The following is a 16805-nucleotide window of genomic DNA, read 5'->3' as shown; positions in this document are numbered from 1 at the left end:
TTTGGGCAAAAGCTCTTTTATTTCCACTTACCCATTACTTGCAAGAAGAGGAAGTCCTAAAAAAATATACAGTAAAAATTAAAGAATGTAAATATGTGTTATTTGGAGGCTTCTCATGAGCAGATATCTCCCCAGGGTACTATGAACAAGCTAGGGAATGAAAAAAAAAGACAAAACAGGGGGAAAATTGTTAAAAACTTCTGGGACAGTGTGTTTTATCTGAACTGGACAGGAATCCATGCAAGCAGACATGAATTGTCTATTGAAGAAAACCCTCCCAAGACCATTTCATACTTACACAGGTTCCACCGCTGGTGCTGGGGTCAGCAGCAGAGATATTGGCAATGCCAAACCGATGGGTTACAGCTCTGTCTCCACAAACCCAACCTGGATGTAGCTGCTGCTGGCACCACCTCACAGCCTTGTCCTAGGGCTGGAAGTGGGGCACAACTTTTAAGTGTTCATCTCATCCCTACATCATTTTTGCACACTGTCAAAGGCACGTTTGCACTTTAGAACTCCCTGGGCAGAAGGTGAAATACCCTCTGCACCCACAGCACAGACCTCTTCTCTGACTGGTGCAAAGGTTTCAAAGCCAGTATCTCACCTTGCCTTTGCAATTTTTTTCCCATTTCTGCCTGCTCCTAGCGGTCTCTGAGCCCCGCTGTTTCCATGATAATATACAGATCTGTAAAATCAGATACAGCAGTCACAGAGCCCGGTGAGAATTATGCCCCAAGTCAATAGAAAACAGAATATTGCTTATTGATTTGGTCTAGCCTGTTGTGTGGTCGATGGAGAACAAACGAATACAAATAAAATGAATCAATTGGAATCTGGCTGTGGACCGCGGTGAGTCACATGAAGTAGGTTTCTGATATCCTTTATCATCACGCACAGCCAGTGAAACAAGAGTGCTACTGTCTTCTGCTGGAACGGAGAGTTACCTCAGGCTACACTGAAAAAATGCTTTTTTCTTATTTTTAGACCTGAATCAGCCCATGCCAGCAAATGTATTCTTGTGAATACAGATCCTACTTTGTTGTAATGCCCATGGGAAGGCGGTAGTGTAACCTGTTTGGATGCAGCTGCAGACCACCTGTAGAGAAAGTCAAATTAGGGAGAGACCCCACTGTTCTTTGCATTAATGCTTTTTGTGTTGTGGCCTGAATCCCCCCTCCCTCCCCCTTCAATGTATCTTTCTCAACTGGGGAGGCGGAGAGCGCATTTTAAGACCTTCTGTCCACTTAAGACATTTTGTGATGGAAAGAAGATTTGAAAGACTGTAAAATCTCCCCAGTCACCAACGGGCGATGGTGTGCAAGGAGCGTTAATACTTTCAGGATGACTTTTCCTCCTGGTCTTGCAGGTTTGGGAGGTGTTGTCTTTGTAGAAAGGGCTTAAAGGGCACATTTTTATCTCCCTCAAGTAATCTGCATATTAGAGAAGTCTCCTGGCTTTGGAATGGAAAAGTGGTTGTCAAGAAGTAAAACCCTAACTTGCCACAGTTTTTTTGTCCCATTGTTTCTAAAATAAAAGATGGGCAAACAAAAGGAAATGGCTCAAGTCTAAATGCAGTGCCTGTGTTTCCTGAGTACCCACATACAAACAGGCACAACATCACTGATCTTAAGGACACTGAAAGTCCCTTTTCTTGCAGATTTATCTGTGTTCAGGATACAGGGGTAGTTAAGCATGAAAACAACTGGTTTGAGATTGTATATCCTTGGCATGAGAAGAAGTTTTAGTCAGTTTAGTTAGTTCTCCTGCTATCTCAGCTGCAACTGCCAACACTGCTGGTGTCTGTAACTTCTCAGAGATTAAGCTTTCACTCCTTTACCAGGTAGCATTGTGTTGCATAGCAATGCAATATTCTACCTTATGTCACATAAGAACTGCCTGTAATGAAAATTTCATGTCATTTCTACTTTTCACCCCCATTTCTTCACAGATGAATCCCACTGTTTTACTAATTGTTGACGTACTAGTTAACACAGGCAGAGCTTGTAGATGGAGGTAATGTCATCAAGCCTTGCCTCATTTTAAATTCCTTCCTCTCGCTGGTGATATCAATGTTCGCTGCAAAGACACTGATGATACTGAATTTAATTGGTATTTATGTGTAGGGTCATGTGTACTCTCGAAGAAGTTTCTGTGTAACTTTTCCCTAATTGAAATTAGATTGAAGTGTTGCTGTGTACACTGAGACTTAATGGTGACAACGTTGAGCCAGCTTCGGAGCTCAGATGCATGGCACGCATCCCAAGAAATCTGCTATGATGCTCCCACATACATCTATGCATATTTTTATGGTACAAGAGACATAAGGTGTGGAAAAGGAGCAGTCTCTTTAAGGGGGATGTGGCAACCCTATCTGCCAGTCATCTTGCCTCTGCTGTTCTATTCCTTTTACAGCCATTCTGCCTGGCTGGTATCTATAACATCTTTCCATACGTGTTTAATGGCTGCACGGTGATTAAAAGCCAGGGAAAGGGAGAGGATATGGAAGTAACGGACTGGCAGGACTGGTACTATGTAAAAATGCCTCTTGGTCTGATTCAGGGATGTATTTTTCACAACTTTATATTTTAAATGACATATTATATGAGCAACCTGGTCTGCAAACCATTTTGGGACTCGGTCTGAGGCTCACAGCTGCTGTTCAATGTGAATGGCTAGTGCTGATATTGGCTGTAATGAAATGTTGCCATTAAATCCTTATTTTACACCTTATTTTGCACTCCAGACCTGTGCACCCTCTCCTCCCGAACGCTTGTAGAGAGTACAGAAAAGTGAATTCTCACTGGTGGTAGAAGTGTTTTGACCAGGAGTTTAATTTATAGCAGCTCATAGAATTGCGGTGTGTAATAAGCAATGTCCTTGAATATTTTTCATGTGCTTCTAAGTGACTCTTTAAAAAACATTGGTCCCCCTTGTAAAAATCATTAAACTTGTTAAGTAAGAAGCGGTAGTCTGGGTTGGTAGTCATCTCAGTGCTTCAAATACTAGTGGATAATTAGTAACATGAATAAATTAAATATATTTCAGGTATAAAGTTGAGGAAAATCACCAAATGTTAGCAAAGCTCCAAAATCAAACTACTTTGTGTGGCATGCTGTTTTAATGACTGTGGTTTATAAATGTGCCTAATTCCAAAGAGATCACATGTTTCACATAATAAAAATTACTGTGACATAAAATATATATTTTCTTAAAAAGTACTTGTAATATCAAAAGGACTGTGAAGTATTAGCCATTTAATACAAATTTATCTTTTCTTGCAGATGATTACATTTTCATTTTAATTGCTCACATTTTCGGTTCTGATCTTAATGTTTTATAGTAGTGAAGACATGCCACAAAGAAAGAAAGAAAGAAAAAAAAGATTTTATTTGTTAGTTAACAGTCTTCAGAAGTCCTAATTTGGCCAATGTGTTCTGCTGCAAAGTCTTGGAATGCTGTCTTGCAGTTTCAAAAGTGATCTTATTTGGCTTCCCAGAAACTATTATGCCTGGAGGATGCCATGAGAACAAGGGCTGCCTTGTTAACAAGTAGAAAACCCTCAAAAACAAGATAGGATCCTGATATAAATCATAATTTAGATGCACAGAGCTATGTTCACAACCACAGTAATGTAATTCATTTACATCTAGTTATTACTTATCTCCACCCGAACTCCGAAGTTCAGGAATGCAGCTGCCTTGTGCCTTGTGACTCGTGGGGGTTAGGGAAGAATGACATCACCAAATTTAAGCACATTACCACGCTGACATAGTGGCACCTTGTTTTCCCTTCCGTGGATAGAGCAGGGATTGTGTGCTACCCCCCATTCTCCCAAAGAATACCTTTTTTCCCCTTTCAAGCAGCTGCTATATGAAGGGTTGCAAATGTCACTTCAACTAATGATGAATGATGCTTGACCCTTGGACCTGTTACTATGAATTTTATGCAATGCTAAATTAATATGAAAGATCTCTGCTAGAAGACTTCAGCTATTATGCATGCAGCATAAATGATATGTTAAACAATCCAAATTTTTTTCTCATAACCATGGTAAAATGCAGAGCTGCTTCAACGTTTTTTGATGTGTATTTCCACTTCAGATTAGTATCTTTTCTTTCTAAAAATATTTTTGGTAAGCAAATCAGTTTGCGAAAAACATTGTCAGAAGGGCAACTGGCCCACATGTCTTTGTTGTTCACGTTTGAATATGATTAATTATGTAAAGCAATAGTTAGTGGGAGCTTAACAATTAGTAGAATCTGTCAAATAGTCACACGGAAATTACTAACTAATTGAACTATTGGTCTTTTATTGTTTCAGGAAGCAGGACAGAGTGTCATTCCTTTATCTCTTAAATTCATTATTATGGCATATCACAATTTTCAAGTAATATATGCTTCCTAATAGATTAATATATAAACAATCCGCCCAGTAATGCCACAGTGGGCAAAAGTGTTTGAAATAAAACCACCTGTTTTAATTAGTATTCAGATTCATGCTGTTAAAAAATGATAATCCTCTTGCAGTTATATGACATTTTTAAAGCTTTGAATTTCCATCTGTGTCTTATATTATGATGTTTCAGGATTGTCGTGAGTTAATTATGTTAACTTTGGAAACATTGCCCGCATTTAGAATGAAAAACTTCAGCTTGAATAGCCAGGAAAGCAGATGCTATCTTTCTTGTCAACTGCTTTGTTGTGTGAATGCCTTGAAACTTTTTTATAAGATTCTGTCTCCAAAAGGAAGTATAAATCTCCATTTATTTGAAATGTTGCTCTAATCTAATCAATATTTTAATATATTTCTCACGGGAGGGACCTGAACGTGTCTCAAGGAACCAAAGACATGAAAATCTCTTATTTTATGTTGAAATCCTCTTGTTATTACAAGTCCATTCACAAGACTAATTTGTAGGACAAGAAAAATCCATGTACTATAAAGTTCTAAAATTGTTTTGAAGCATACCCTCGTCGTCCTGTAATATATGCCTGTAAGTTGAGGCGGAATGAGAGGAATTGGAAGCATTACAATTAGGATACACATCCAGATAAACCCTAGGAAAGAGAAAGGGAGGCACAAATCAGTGAGCAGTGTGGCAAGTCTGCTCTGGGTTCTGCCACAGGGAAAATGAAAACGCAAGTGCGGAGGCGCAGGTGCACGTGAGGTGGAGGGAGAGGTGTGAGGTGAACAAGGACCCGGTGGATGCAGGAGGCGCTGCTGTCTCCTCCTTACACGTGAGGCTGTGTGGGAAATGGAAAACATCATGACGTGAGTCACCCGAATTTCATCGCACCCCTTCCCTGCCAAGGAGGAACCACAGGCACTGCCAGGCGTGTTTACGTGTGCCCCAGGGTGTTCATGCTTCTCCTGAGGCTCAGTGGGAGAAGGCAGGGAATGGCACATGGAATTGCACATGGCAGGGTGGGTGGAGATATTATTTTACGGCCACACTGGCCCCAAAATTCCAGCCTTTTGGTCAAAATGGCCTGGGCAAGGCCTCAAATGTTGGTGTGTACACAGCTCTGCATCCCACGAGTAATGTGATTCCATGGATTTCATGACCACACATTTGAACAGACACTTTGGGCTTCCACACCTGCAATGGCATCCTGTTCCTCCAATTAAAGTTATTTTTGCTGCCACAAAAATGTTAATTTTTGTAAGCCAGCTCTGCATAAAAGAAGCTGAAATGTGCAGGACAACCCACACCTGGATCAGGAGAGGATCCACTGGTGTGACTTCAGAGTGAATGGAACCCTGAAGCTGATGAGTTTGTATGAAAAAAGTGCACTTACCAAGAACCTTCCATATTCAGGGTGACTTGTGATTCTCGAAGGGCATTAAAAAATTTGAAAAAATCATGTTATTATTAGCACTATTATTATCAAAGGACATTTCGTTAACATTTGAAAGTCCTTCAGTGCACTTGAAGATATATTTGTTTTAGCAACTTATATAATCCCCTCCTGTTTAAAGTTTTGTTTTAAACACATACAATTATCATCTCATATGCCCTGATTCAGTAAGTACTTAGAAGCATTCCTATCTTTAACAGCATAGCTAGTCCCAGCTAATATCCAGGGAATGGAATTAGAGCTTCAGATATTAGCAAAAAGTAATGCAAATGTGAATTAAGCAACATGGTTTTGAAGTAAGTTGACTGAGGACTTTTTATGCCTTAAACTGAACGCGAAAGTTTGACAAAAAAATTAAAATAAAAATCAAAGAGAGCATTACTGATATTAATAATTATTTTTAAAGTATATAAAGTTGAATAATTTAACTGGCAACTTGAAGGAATTAAGCACTGGAATAACCTTCCAGTAAGGGTAGTGAAGAAAAATATTTAATGGCTTTGAGGCAGAGCCATCATCAAAAATATAACATATAAGCAAATTTAGATATGTCCATATATACATGAATGTGTGTATATATATATATATGTACAGATTTATGGACATATAAAAAAAGAATGGTATTTTCATTGGGTTTTAGCATGTAAGTCACATTAATTAACATCATTGAACTTGCCTACATCATAAAACACGACTATTTCCAAGCTAATAGAATTTATAATTTAAATTTATATCAAAATTTATCAAATTTATATTCATACCTTTGCCTTTCATGGTGTAACTTTCCTTACAGCCAAACCTACATCTAACATGGTGCTTTGCTCTGGAAAACTCTCAGTACCTCACGTCTGCCCGTGAGGCGAAGTGACATTCTCTGTTCACTATATAACTGATAACAAATTGTTGTGTTAGGTAACAATCTCAGCCAAATTTTCATTAACCAGGGGAGGCAAAGCCTGAATTATTCTTATTACCAAAATGCAGTCCTGGATCTTTCTTTTAGGTTTTTCAAGGCAAAAAAATGTAGAAAAAATGTTTGTAGAAAAAAATAAGTAATTCCTAAAGGCAAGGTGCAAGTATTAAAGTGGTAGTTTGAAAGTATTTGACAAAAGTGTCCTTTCTTTCTGAATAACTTGAATAAAGTGTTTAAATGACCTCTTCCTAACCAGAAGAGAATATAGAGAAGAAATTAAGCTTTATTGGTAAATTAAAGCCCAAATCCCATGGTTGATGAGAGATATGGTCCGTTTGAAATAGTTACAGTTTCAGACTTTCTCTTCTACAATCAGCGGGTGGAGACCAACATAATCCAATTAATTGTAATTCCCTTTTGTGGCACTGGTACAGTGGTGAATGATATAGTAAGTCCATTGAAGTCTTATCTTTGGTCAGATAATCCAAATGGATTCATATTATGAAACAGTCCTTTATAAAAGTTCTGATGAACAGAAGTGTTTTGACTTTAGCAAACCAAAAGATAAATTCTATACAAAATAAAATGTTTTGTCCTTGACATCTACAGGGCTTGTGTGCACCTGATTTCATCTAAGAATACTTCTTGCAGATCCTCTGCTTCAAAGAGTCTATTTTTAAAAAAAAAAAAGTAAAATTTGTTCTCTGGACATCCAAAAAAACCCAGGGTGTGAGAACAGAGATTTGCATGTATGAGTAACCTGTATCCTTGGAAATAGTCCCATCAAAATAAATGAGGTTTACAGATATGAGGAATATGCGAATAGCACTTTGAGAATTGTTTATATTTCTATTTTTCTAATAAAACAACAAACTAATATTTCATTGATAGTCCTTATAGCTGTAAACAAACCATATATGTGTGCTCCTTTCTAGCATTGCAAGAGGACTAGGAGAATTGCTTAATTTTAGCTTGAGCTTTGATCTATTTACATTTGGAAGTCATTTACATAAAGGAAGTTATAATGATCTTTATTGTTTTGTTAATTATTTCCTTTGATTATTGAAACTCACTCACTGAGGCTCAAGCTCATTGTTACAGGGGTCAGTCACAATAATGTATTTGGCTGCATGCAACAAGTCATGATTGGGTGGTATTCTTGTATTTTTGAATTGTTTTCATGCAGACCCTTTCAGTTTAACATTCACTGGAGACAGGACTGATTTAATGCATCACTTGTCTGATCCAGTGCTTCACATTTTGTATTTCTCCTTTCCTTTAAAGTTGTCCATAGCAAGCCTACACTACAGCAGAGTGTTTTTGCTTGTAGCATGTTGAAATCTCATATTTACTAAAGGATACTGAGATGCCATTTGTGGAAGACAACACACTAGACAATATATTGAGGTCAGATCTTTGCAGACTCTCTCAAAAATACCCTTTTCCTTTTTTTTTTTTTTTTTTTTTTCCCTCTCCCTTAAAGTATCTGGTTGAAATTTAATACAAAGAATTTTTTACCCTTTGGGGTACATTACATATGAAATAATTTATGACCCATGAATCACAAGAAGGCAGTGAATTAGGTTTCAGATAAGTCTGCCAAATATTACAAAACATTGTGTACAGATTTTTGGACTATGAAAAGGCTTTTGACAAGAATGGAAATAGAAGCACTGTTAGAAACAGCAAGACGGGGAAGAACAGAACAGCTATATGACAGAATCCTAAAGCACTCTGAGTTAGTAGCACAATTAAAAAGATATGAATATGAACATATTTTTGAAGTATGAAAATGGGACAGAGAGTCATTGTCCAATTCCTCTCTGTATTAGATCTCGAGAGCCTTCAATTTATTTAAAATGTAGATTTGCGGACACTGATACACATAATTCTGATAAAAGATCTGACTGTAAATGGGGAACAAAAAAAAAGATAAAACCCCTAAAATTAGATTGCAGAGAAGCTTACTGGAGAGCAATTACACAATAAAAAAAAATGGTGATAACAGATTGGAAGTTAGAAGGCAGATATTTACCTTGATTAATGTATGTATACACAATACACAGAAAAGAGAGGAAGATAAATCAAATCAAAAGCAGAATTCAGAATAGACTTTTCCCTTCAAACAGAAAAAATGTATCCTGAAGAATAAGTTTCTGGTCTAGGCAAGCGTTTGGTATTTTTGTTCTGTAGTCATTAGTCCAATGCAAAATAAAGAGAGAAGAATAAACAGAAAAAAGAAAGTAAAGTGCACTTGAATTATGAGGAAGAAGCTGAACGTACTGTGCAATAAGTAAGTCGAGAGAATTAGACAGAGGACAGAATCTCAGCACTGTAAGACAAATGTAATTTCCCCTCAGCACAGACATTTAATTTCTGTGAGTTGCAGAAAGTCTGCCAAGACCCTTCCTGGTGTTCGGGCAGCCTTGGTGCTCAGTGGGAGGGTAAGAGCTCGTTGGGAATTCCTCTGTGCTCTTTTCTTGTCCCTTTTTTTAAACCCTGGGAGGTACCTGACTATTTCTCTGGCCCCGAAAGAAGGAGTGATCAGGCCCTGCAGGTCTCCATGCTGGGGCTGTGTCTGCCTGCTCCTACTCTTTGTTTACAAGTCACCTCCAAGCGAGTCTGGCAGAAGTATGTTGATCTGTAAACAGGTGGTCTATTTATTCTTAGGGAGCTTTCAGCTGCATTTTGAGGGGAAATATTCTCTCTTTAAAATCATTCCTTTTCCCATACGGAATAGTGGATTCAGCTAAATTTAATGAATTTTAAAAGTACTTGTAATTATAATCCCATCACAGTAATTATTGCTTCAGATCATGATGTTAGAATACGCTAACTCAAAAGTAATATCTGTCATTGAAGCTTATAGTAGGTACTAGCAGTGAATAACATCTGAGTATCTTGGTGATGATACCTGTTTCTGGCTGCCAAAAGTGTTGCCCTTTCAGAACCATATTTTTGTAGTTCCAGTTGCAAACAGCAACTGAGAGCGTAGAAATTTCCCTGGTGCTGTGGTATCGTTGGCTGACCACTTTCCCAAACCTTTGAACTCCTCTGCATGCCTTCATCATGCACCACCCCTGAGCTCCTCAAGTGTACTGGATCTTTTTCACAGAAACAATGAGACAGTTCATCCCTCACTTACTCTGGACTTTGTGGAATTATAGGAGGATGGCTATGACCCAGCATGCCCAAGCACAGAAACCTTTTTGTGCCCCCAGGTCAGAGAACTGTCATTTTGGAGGACAGAATAAGCAGAGCTCTGGGTGCACACAGAGATGTTCTGCGTTTTAGATAAAGTTGCTCAGTAATTTGTGCTTGGATTTCACGGAAATGGGCACTCCAATAATAAACACATGTTCAGGTGCTGTAACATCACAGCTTAAATTTTCTGTGGAAGGGGCATGCCAGGTTCCTCCAGCAGAGGAGGAGAAAAGCACACAAGCTCTCTTTTGCTGACTGTAGCCTTGATAATTCATCAGTGCTAGCACTGGATGGATTCAGACACAGCTGTTTAGAAATCCATTGCAGACAAAATGTAATGATTTGCTTAGCTGACATTTTCCTTGATTTGTTTAAACACTCTTGGAGGTGAAGGGCTGTGCATTGGGTTCAGGCAGGACAATGGATCTCCCAAACCTATTAAGGGAGAGAGGAAGAATTCACAAAAATCCCCCTGAATCAGGAAATTATTGCTTCACAAGAGTTTTGTTGTGCTATTTCATGGAAGTTCCAGGGGGGTTATGCACTTTGGAGAGTGTATATAGACTGCAATATCAGGGCAGGATTTACCTCAGGGGGTAAATTGCTGTCATGTCTGGACATCTCTGTGCTGGATTGCTGTTCTAAATTTTGTTTGAAAGAAGCTGTTTGCCCCAAGAATGCTGCAGTGTCTGTGCACTGGTGATCAGAAAGGCTGTGGCTCAGAAAATGCAGGTACAACAATGGAACAAACACACCTTTCAGTGTACAAATTTATGTTTGTGCTATCACTCATGAGAAAAGCCCTCACAAAGGGATTTTGTGATGAAGAGCTGTGCTGGTGCACATGGAGGACTTCTGCTTGAGTCTGTTCTTTCCCTCTTTTCCTACTGAAGACCATGAATGGTCAAAAAAATTTTTTGATAACTATAACTATTAAAAAAAAGAGGAAGAAGTGTCTTCAAATTTCATACAAGGTTCTTCAAGTTGGAAAATAAAACATAATGATATTGGTCAGTTGGGCTGTTCCTGGTGTTTGCATGAGGAATTTTCTTTTCCTTTTTCAAGCACAAGAGTGTTTTGGATCTCTCAGTAGTAAAATGCTTATTGGGATGAGTGAGTCCAAAATATTTCCCAGGATTTAAGCCAACTGGGAATTCTTTGTGCACACCCAGCTCTTCCGCAATGATTTTGTTGTGAGGGAGATTGTGAGGATTATTTAACAGCGCCATGGAGGACTTTCTCTAAGAGAGATCTCCCTCACCTTATACACTGGTCACTGGGATAAAAACCCATTGCTCTGAGGTTTCCCTCACTGGAGCTGTGCGTTGACATATCCAAATGCCAAATTTTCACCCCAGTGCTGCCGTGTGCAGTCACCAGCAGGGAAATGACGGAAAAGGCAGCAACACTGGCAAATGGATCACAGTATGAGACCCAAAATGACCCCGTCTCACCAAAGGCTTTAGAAAGTTTTTGAGCAGAACAGCAGAACAGGCATTGCCATCTGGGTTTGTAGGACTTGCTTTCCATATGATTTGTGGTCACCCATGAGCTGCAGGAAGGTGGAATGCTCAAAGAGGGTAAAAACTTCTCAAGGTGGTGCACTGGCACGTGGTGGCAGCATGGGCAAGGACAGTTTAGAGCTGGGAATACACAAGCTGTGGATTATCTGAAAAGACAGGTGAAGGAGCAAGGCTCTCAAATGACTGCATTTTATTCCTAGAGATTAGTCTACATACCAGGCAGGGCATGTGGTTAGAGGAACCACATCCATTTTCCTTCAAAATTCAGCTCTCTCTCTACAGCTTTTGTTGATTTTCATATTTTTAATTTTTTTTTTTTTTTTTTTTTTTTTCCTCCTGTCTTTAGCTGGTCTTTCCAAAGATTACCTTCTTCCTTTCTGAACCTCAGAATGACACCCTTAAACCAAAGCTGGTCTCCTGTTTGGTTCTACTGCAGACATTACAAGTGCCATTAAAAACGTCAATTTGTTGAAAAAGCTGAATAATAACACAGTAAAACACACGTTCCCTTCACAAATGTATTGTATAATGATTTTTTTAAACTTATAACCTTGACAAGTGCCCACACTATTTTTTTCCCCTTAATGTGGTCTTTAGATTTTCAGCCTGAGTATTAGCATAAATTTTATGGGATTTTCTGGGCATATTTGTGTCTGTATCTAAGATATATGATATCAACTGGCAGTGATGGTTGAACTAATCAAATACTACTGACAAGTTAAAGCAAATTTTTAGGACTGTGAGATTTTGAGCATCTTCCCAGATACAGTATCTCCTGACTGAAAGCAGTCCTTGACTGTCAAGTTTAAATACCAGATTTGGGACTTAATCTTTATAAAAGCAAAACACCCCAACAAGAAATATGTCTGAGTAAAGCCAAAAAGCCAGGTCCTCCCCTTTAATCCAGCCTGAAATGTGTGTGTGTGTTTGTTTATGGCCCTTTCGCCATGGCATGTGAGAGATTCCAACCAGTGGGAACCAAACGAGAGTCTTACACTGAATGGACTTCTATTTTCTTTTCTTTTTTTTTTTTTTTTTTTTTTGACTTGGCATTTGTTCCTTCTAGCAAACATTTTTAAAAACTCTCTTATTGCTAGAGGGAAAATTGACACCCTTTGCTTTCACGATGATACATTCCTAACACGTTTCCTTGAAGAGCTGGAAATGGTGCAAAAATCTGGTAAGATAAGTCTCTATAAAGCCTTAGAAGTCAAGCATTCCACTTTAGACATTTAAGACAAATGCATGGCAAAAACAAGTTGTGTTTCTTTTTTTTTTTTTTTTTAAGGTTTCTACTTAAAGTTCTGTGCCAAAGCTACAGTACTTATACATTTTCTAAATGTGTTTTAAGCAATAAGTTGTACAACATTTTTAGAACATGTGTTAAGCTATTTCTCTAAGAATGAAGCTCTTAACAAAACATAAGCACTCTGCATGAGATCTTAGCAGCAAAGTGCTTAAAAGATAAAGTAAGAATTGGTACCATGGGAAGAACACCAGCTGTAGAGCACACAGGTCCATTATGAGAAGTATGGTAGTGGGTAGGGAGAAAATGATTTAATCAGGAGTAAAACCAATTTTATTATAAGGGCACGCAGGGGGTGTGGCACCATAGTGAGAGGGACATTTCAAAATATCTGACAGATTTCAACAATGTGAAAACCCACCCTGTTCTTTAAAGTGACAGTAAACCCCATCAGGTCTCTCTTTTTGATGCTATTGTTAACAGTTGACTGTTTAAAGCTGGCCTGCTAAGATGCTGTCGATCTAGTTCAATAGTGTGTGGCAAAATAAAAGGCTAATTGTTGAAATACGATCAATCAAATATGATCTCAGAGTCTAAAGAAGATCCCCTCTGGTAACTCATTTGAGATCAAATCATTACTTTTATGATTGAGGTAATTGAATGGGAAAAAAAGAAAGAAAGGGAAAAATAAAAGAGGCTTGAATCCAAAGAAGCAAGCAAGACATCTAAATGAAATGCACAAGTCTGCCTTTGTTCCAGCTTTGTCTCACATTACTCCAAGTTAAGGAATTGGGCCCATTCTTTATTTCTATACATCTCCAGAATCCAGAAATTTTGAAAGCATTTAATAACATTTATTAAATTAAAGTTGAAAGACAACTCCATTTTGAATAATATTTTCTGCCCAAAAGTTGAGAAAACTGTTACAGCACGGGGATCCGGTGTTGTGGGTGTCCAAGTGTCTCCAATGATTTTACCATTTTGTTTAGCAACAGTTCAGTAAAGAAGCTTCTCTGGGAGCCTGCTGAACTGCCACACAGGAAATTTCAGTCACATTTAGAAAAACATTTCAGGACTATGTTGCTTCAAATTAAATTTGTTCATCAGTTTTCATGGTCAGCCCCCGATTTGCATTCAGACTGAAATTTTCTAAAAGAGAAAATCATAGCACATGGGGGAAAAAAGAAGCAAAATCCATTTTTGGACCAACAGAACTTGGAGCAAGTGTGTGTCAATTTGTGTCATTTTAATTTGGACTAATAAGGATTTGCTCTTTCCTCGAGTTTTAAATGGACTATGACCTCACTGTTTAGTATGTTCTAACAGTATCACTCTCCTAGAGTTAAAAAGAAAAAAAAAAAAAAAAAAAAAAAAAAACAAAAACAAACTCAAAGAAAAATAGAATAATCACCCAATCTTGTTTTGTTTTTTATTAGAAACTCTATTTTAGCACTTAGTGTCTTTTATATTTAAATTCCTTAGCTCAGTCAAGCTTCAAAAGAAAACTTTTTTTGTTTTGTTTTGTTTTGTTTTTGTTTGCAAAACAGTTTTGGAGGCACTTGTGGTTTGTCTTTAGTGTGTTATCATTTTTGACAGCTTTGCATAGCCTAGGTAGGCCAACAGGGGTCTGTCTAATATTGTTGCTGGGCAAATCTTCCTCCCAGAGATGAAAACCAAACAAAATATTTTTGAAGGAGTAAGAAGGAATTAATATCCTTTCTCTCACAGTCCTCTATTCCTTGCTGACATTACATTCAGGCAAAAAAAAAAAAAAGAAAAAAAAAAAAAAAAAGAGAAACGCATTCCCCATTATTCCCTTGTACATAGCAAGGCTAACACATGTAAAGCAATAACTCATTTTCTATTGCCATGTTTAGCATATGTCTCCTGTTGGCTCAGCAAGGCCTTTAGGCCGGTCCCTTGAGCCGTCCATCGTTGGCAACTCTTAGCCCCTCGGCCTCAAAACCAAATAGCTTTGAATCATGTTGAGCTGTGATGCTAATTTTCATACTGATGCATTATGGGAATAAATGTATCTGACATACTGTGTCAATGGTGCTGTCTCTTTGTGTCTCTTGTTTTTTTTGTTAGCTGCATTCCTACAGATGGTATTCCATTGAAAATGTTCTCTTCCTACAAAAAAAAAAAAAAAGGGGGGGGGAGGAAAAAAAAAAAAAAAAAAAAAAAATGCACAGCACCAAACCTCTAGGTGCAGAAGGCTGTTAACGGTTGCTGATGATAGTAGGCAAACATTAACATAATAATTAGTGTCTTGTAATTGTTTCATTAAAACCAGTTGTTCCATTTCTCCTCGTGTTTTCCCAGAAGAGAAGCTGAATTTGGACGACAGCCAGTGGGAGGACATCCACGTTGTCACCGGAGCACTCAAGATGTTTTTCAGAGAGCTGCCTGAGCCGCTGTTCCCATACTGCTTCTTTGAACAGTTTGTGGAGGCGATAAGTAAGTACATCACATACAGTAGCAGCTAGTGAAATGGCCTGTTACATAAAAATAATAATAAACTTAAAAATAGAAGAGCAGGGGCATCTCAAATCTGACCTTCCATTATCCGTGATCCTGTCTTTTTGTTGTTTTTTGAGACTGCCTTTTATGTCTTAAAGCATTTAGGTATTCAACTGGAGAGAAGGAAAAAAATATATCAAATTACTGATCTATAATTTTTTTCTCTGCAATTTGACTGTATTGCCTAAAATGGTTTAGGAAAGGAATTAAAATTTGTACGTATTCAAAATATGCTAGGCTGATAATCCATATATCCCCAAACACAAGAGAGAGACTAATAATTGTGAATCATGTTAGAAGGGGCTGTCTTTATGTTAATCAGAATGAAATGTGTGTTTTTTGTTCCACAAGGTTGCAGACTCTTGCCTTGCAGTGATCACAAAAAGAATGCAAAGACATTCATGTTCTCATTTTCATATCTACCTTTGCTTGATTATAATTTTTTTGTCTAAAGTTGGCAGGCAGCAAAAGTATTTTCAAAGTCCCAGGCATTTATTCCATTCCACGTCTCTGTGGTTTATGTGCTGCAAACCCTCCCTGTATTTAATATATGCAGGTGCGTTTTGTAAAACTGTATCGGCTTGGAAAAACTTGACAAAAAACCTCAGCGATCTGGGGGTTTGCTCCTGTTGGAAAGGGAGGGGAGGGAGAGGGATAGTTTAAAGGGAAAAAGCCGAGTAGGAGATTAATTAAAGTTCCAATAGACAAAATCTCTAGGAAAAAAAAAAAAAAAAAAAAAAAAAAAAACAAACACAACAAAGTACTCAGAGGTCTGATTTCTGAGTGATGGGCACACATATTTGCCATTGCTGTTAATGAGAGCTGGGTGTGCACATGCGCAGCTGTCGGGGAATACGAAACCCTTAATGTACAGCTCACTTTGATTTTATATTCATAAGTCTTTAGTTCAGCTAAAGCTTTTCAAGACCCAGCATCAGATATAATGAGGTTAAATACATCCAATATGATCCTTCCCTGCTCAGTTATTTGGAGGTGCAGTGCAGTTAAATGCGCAATGTAAAGAATTGCTTTACCTGAAATTTGCTCCTGGCAGCTCACTTTCTCCTCCTTCCAAAGGAAATCAGGTGGGGAACATCATCTCTCAAGTTTAAGTTCCTGTTGCACAGCATCTGTAGTGCTAAGAGGGAAAAACAATAAAGAATTTCTTATTGTTCAGCTTCTGTGATGCCTTGGGATAAGATGCTCATTGAAGCACCAGCACCTGAACATGCCTTTCAGGTGGTTTTCCACCCATCTGCTCTTCCCTCTTGGAAAGGAGGAGATGAGGTGTCAGCTCATGGGCCACAGCCTGGCCGGCCATCCACACCTCCTGTGCAGCTAATTCTGCAGTCCTATATTTAATATTGAGGAAGAACTTCTTTACATCTAGGGTGGCAGAGCACCAGAACAGCTGCCCAAGGAGTTCATGGAGTTTCCCTGTCTGGAAACCCCAGATGTCCCTTCCAACCCCAACCATCCTGTAATTCTCTGGTCTATCTTCTGCCATTATAATCCACCATCATACTGGTCTTCTG

The 16805-nt window shown here is 38.3% G+C and overlaps 1 protein-coding gene across 1 annotated transcript in view; it reads left to right on the top strand.

Moving 5' to 3' along the window:
- Positions 1-16805, top strand: part of ARHGAP15 (Rho GTPase activating protein 15) — a 332079-nt gene that overhangs the window by 256360 nt on the left and 58914 nt on the right. Inside the window, exon 12 of the mRNA XM_040069035.2 lies at positions 15073-15207. Within this exon, the coding sequence (XP_039924969.1) occupies positions 15073-15207 (135 nt within the window). The remainder of the gene's footprint in view (positions 1-15072; positions 15208-16805) is intronic.

This window comes from Hirundo rustica, chromosome 7 (assembly GCF_015227805.2).
Source record: "Hirundo rustica isolate bHirRus1 chromosome 7, bHirRus1.pri.v3, whole genome shotgun sequence".
Taxonomy (NCBI): Eukaryota; Metazoa; Chordata; class Aves; order Passeriformes; family Hirundinidae; genus Hirundo; species Hirundo rustica.
This window is presented reverse-complemented; position numbering and strand designations above follow the sequence as displayed.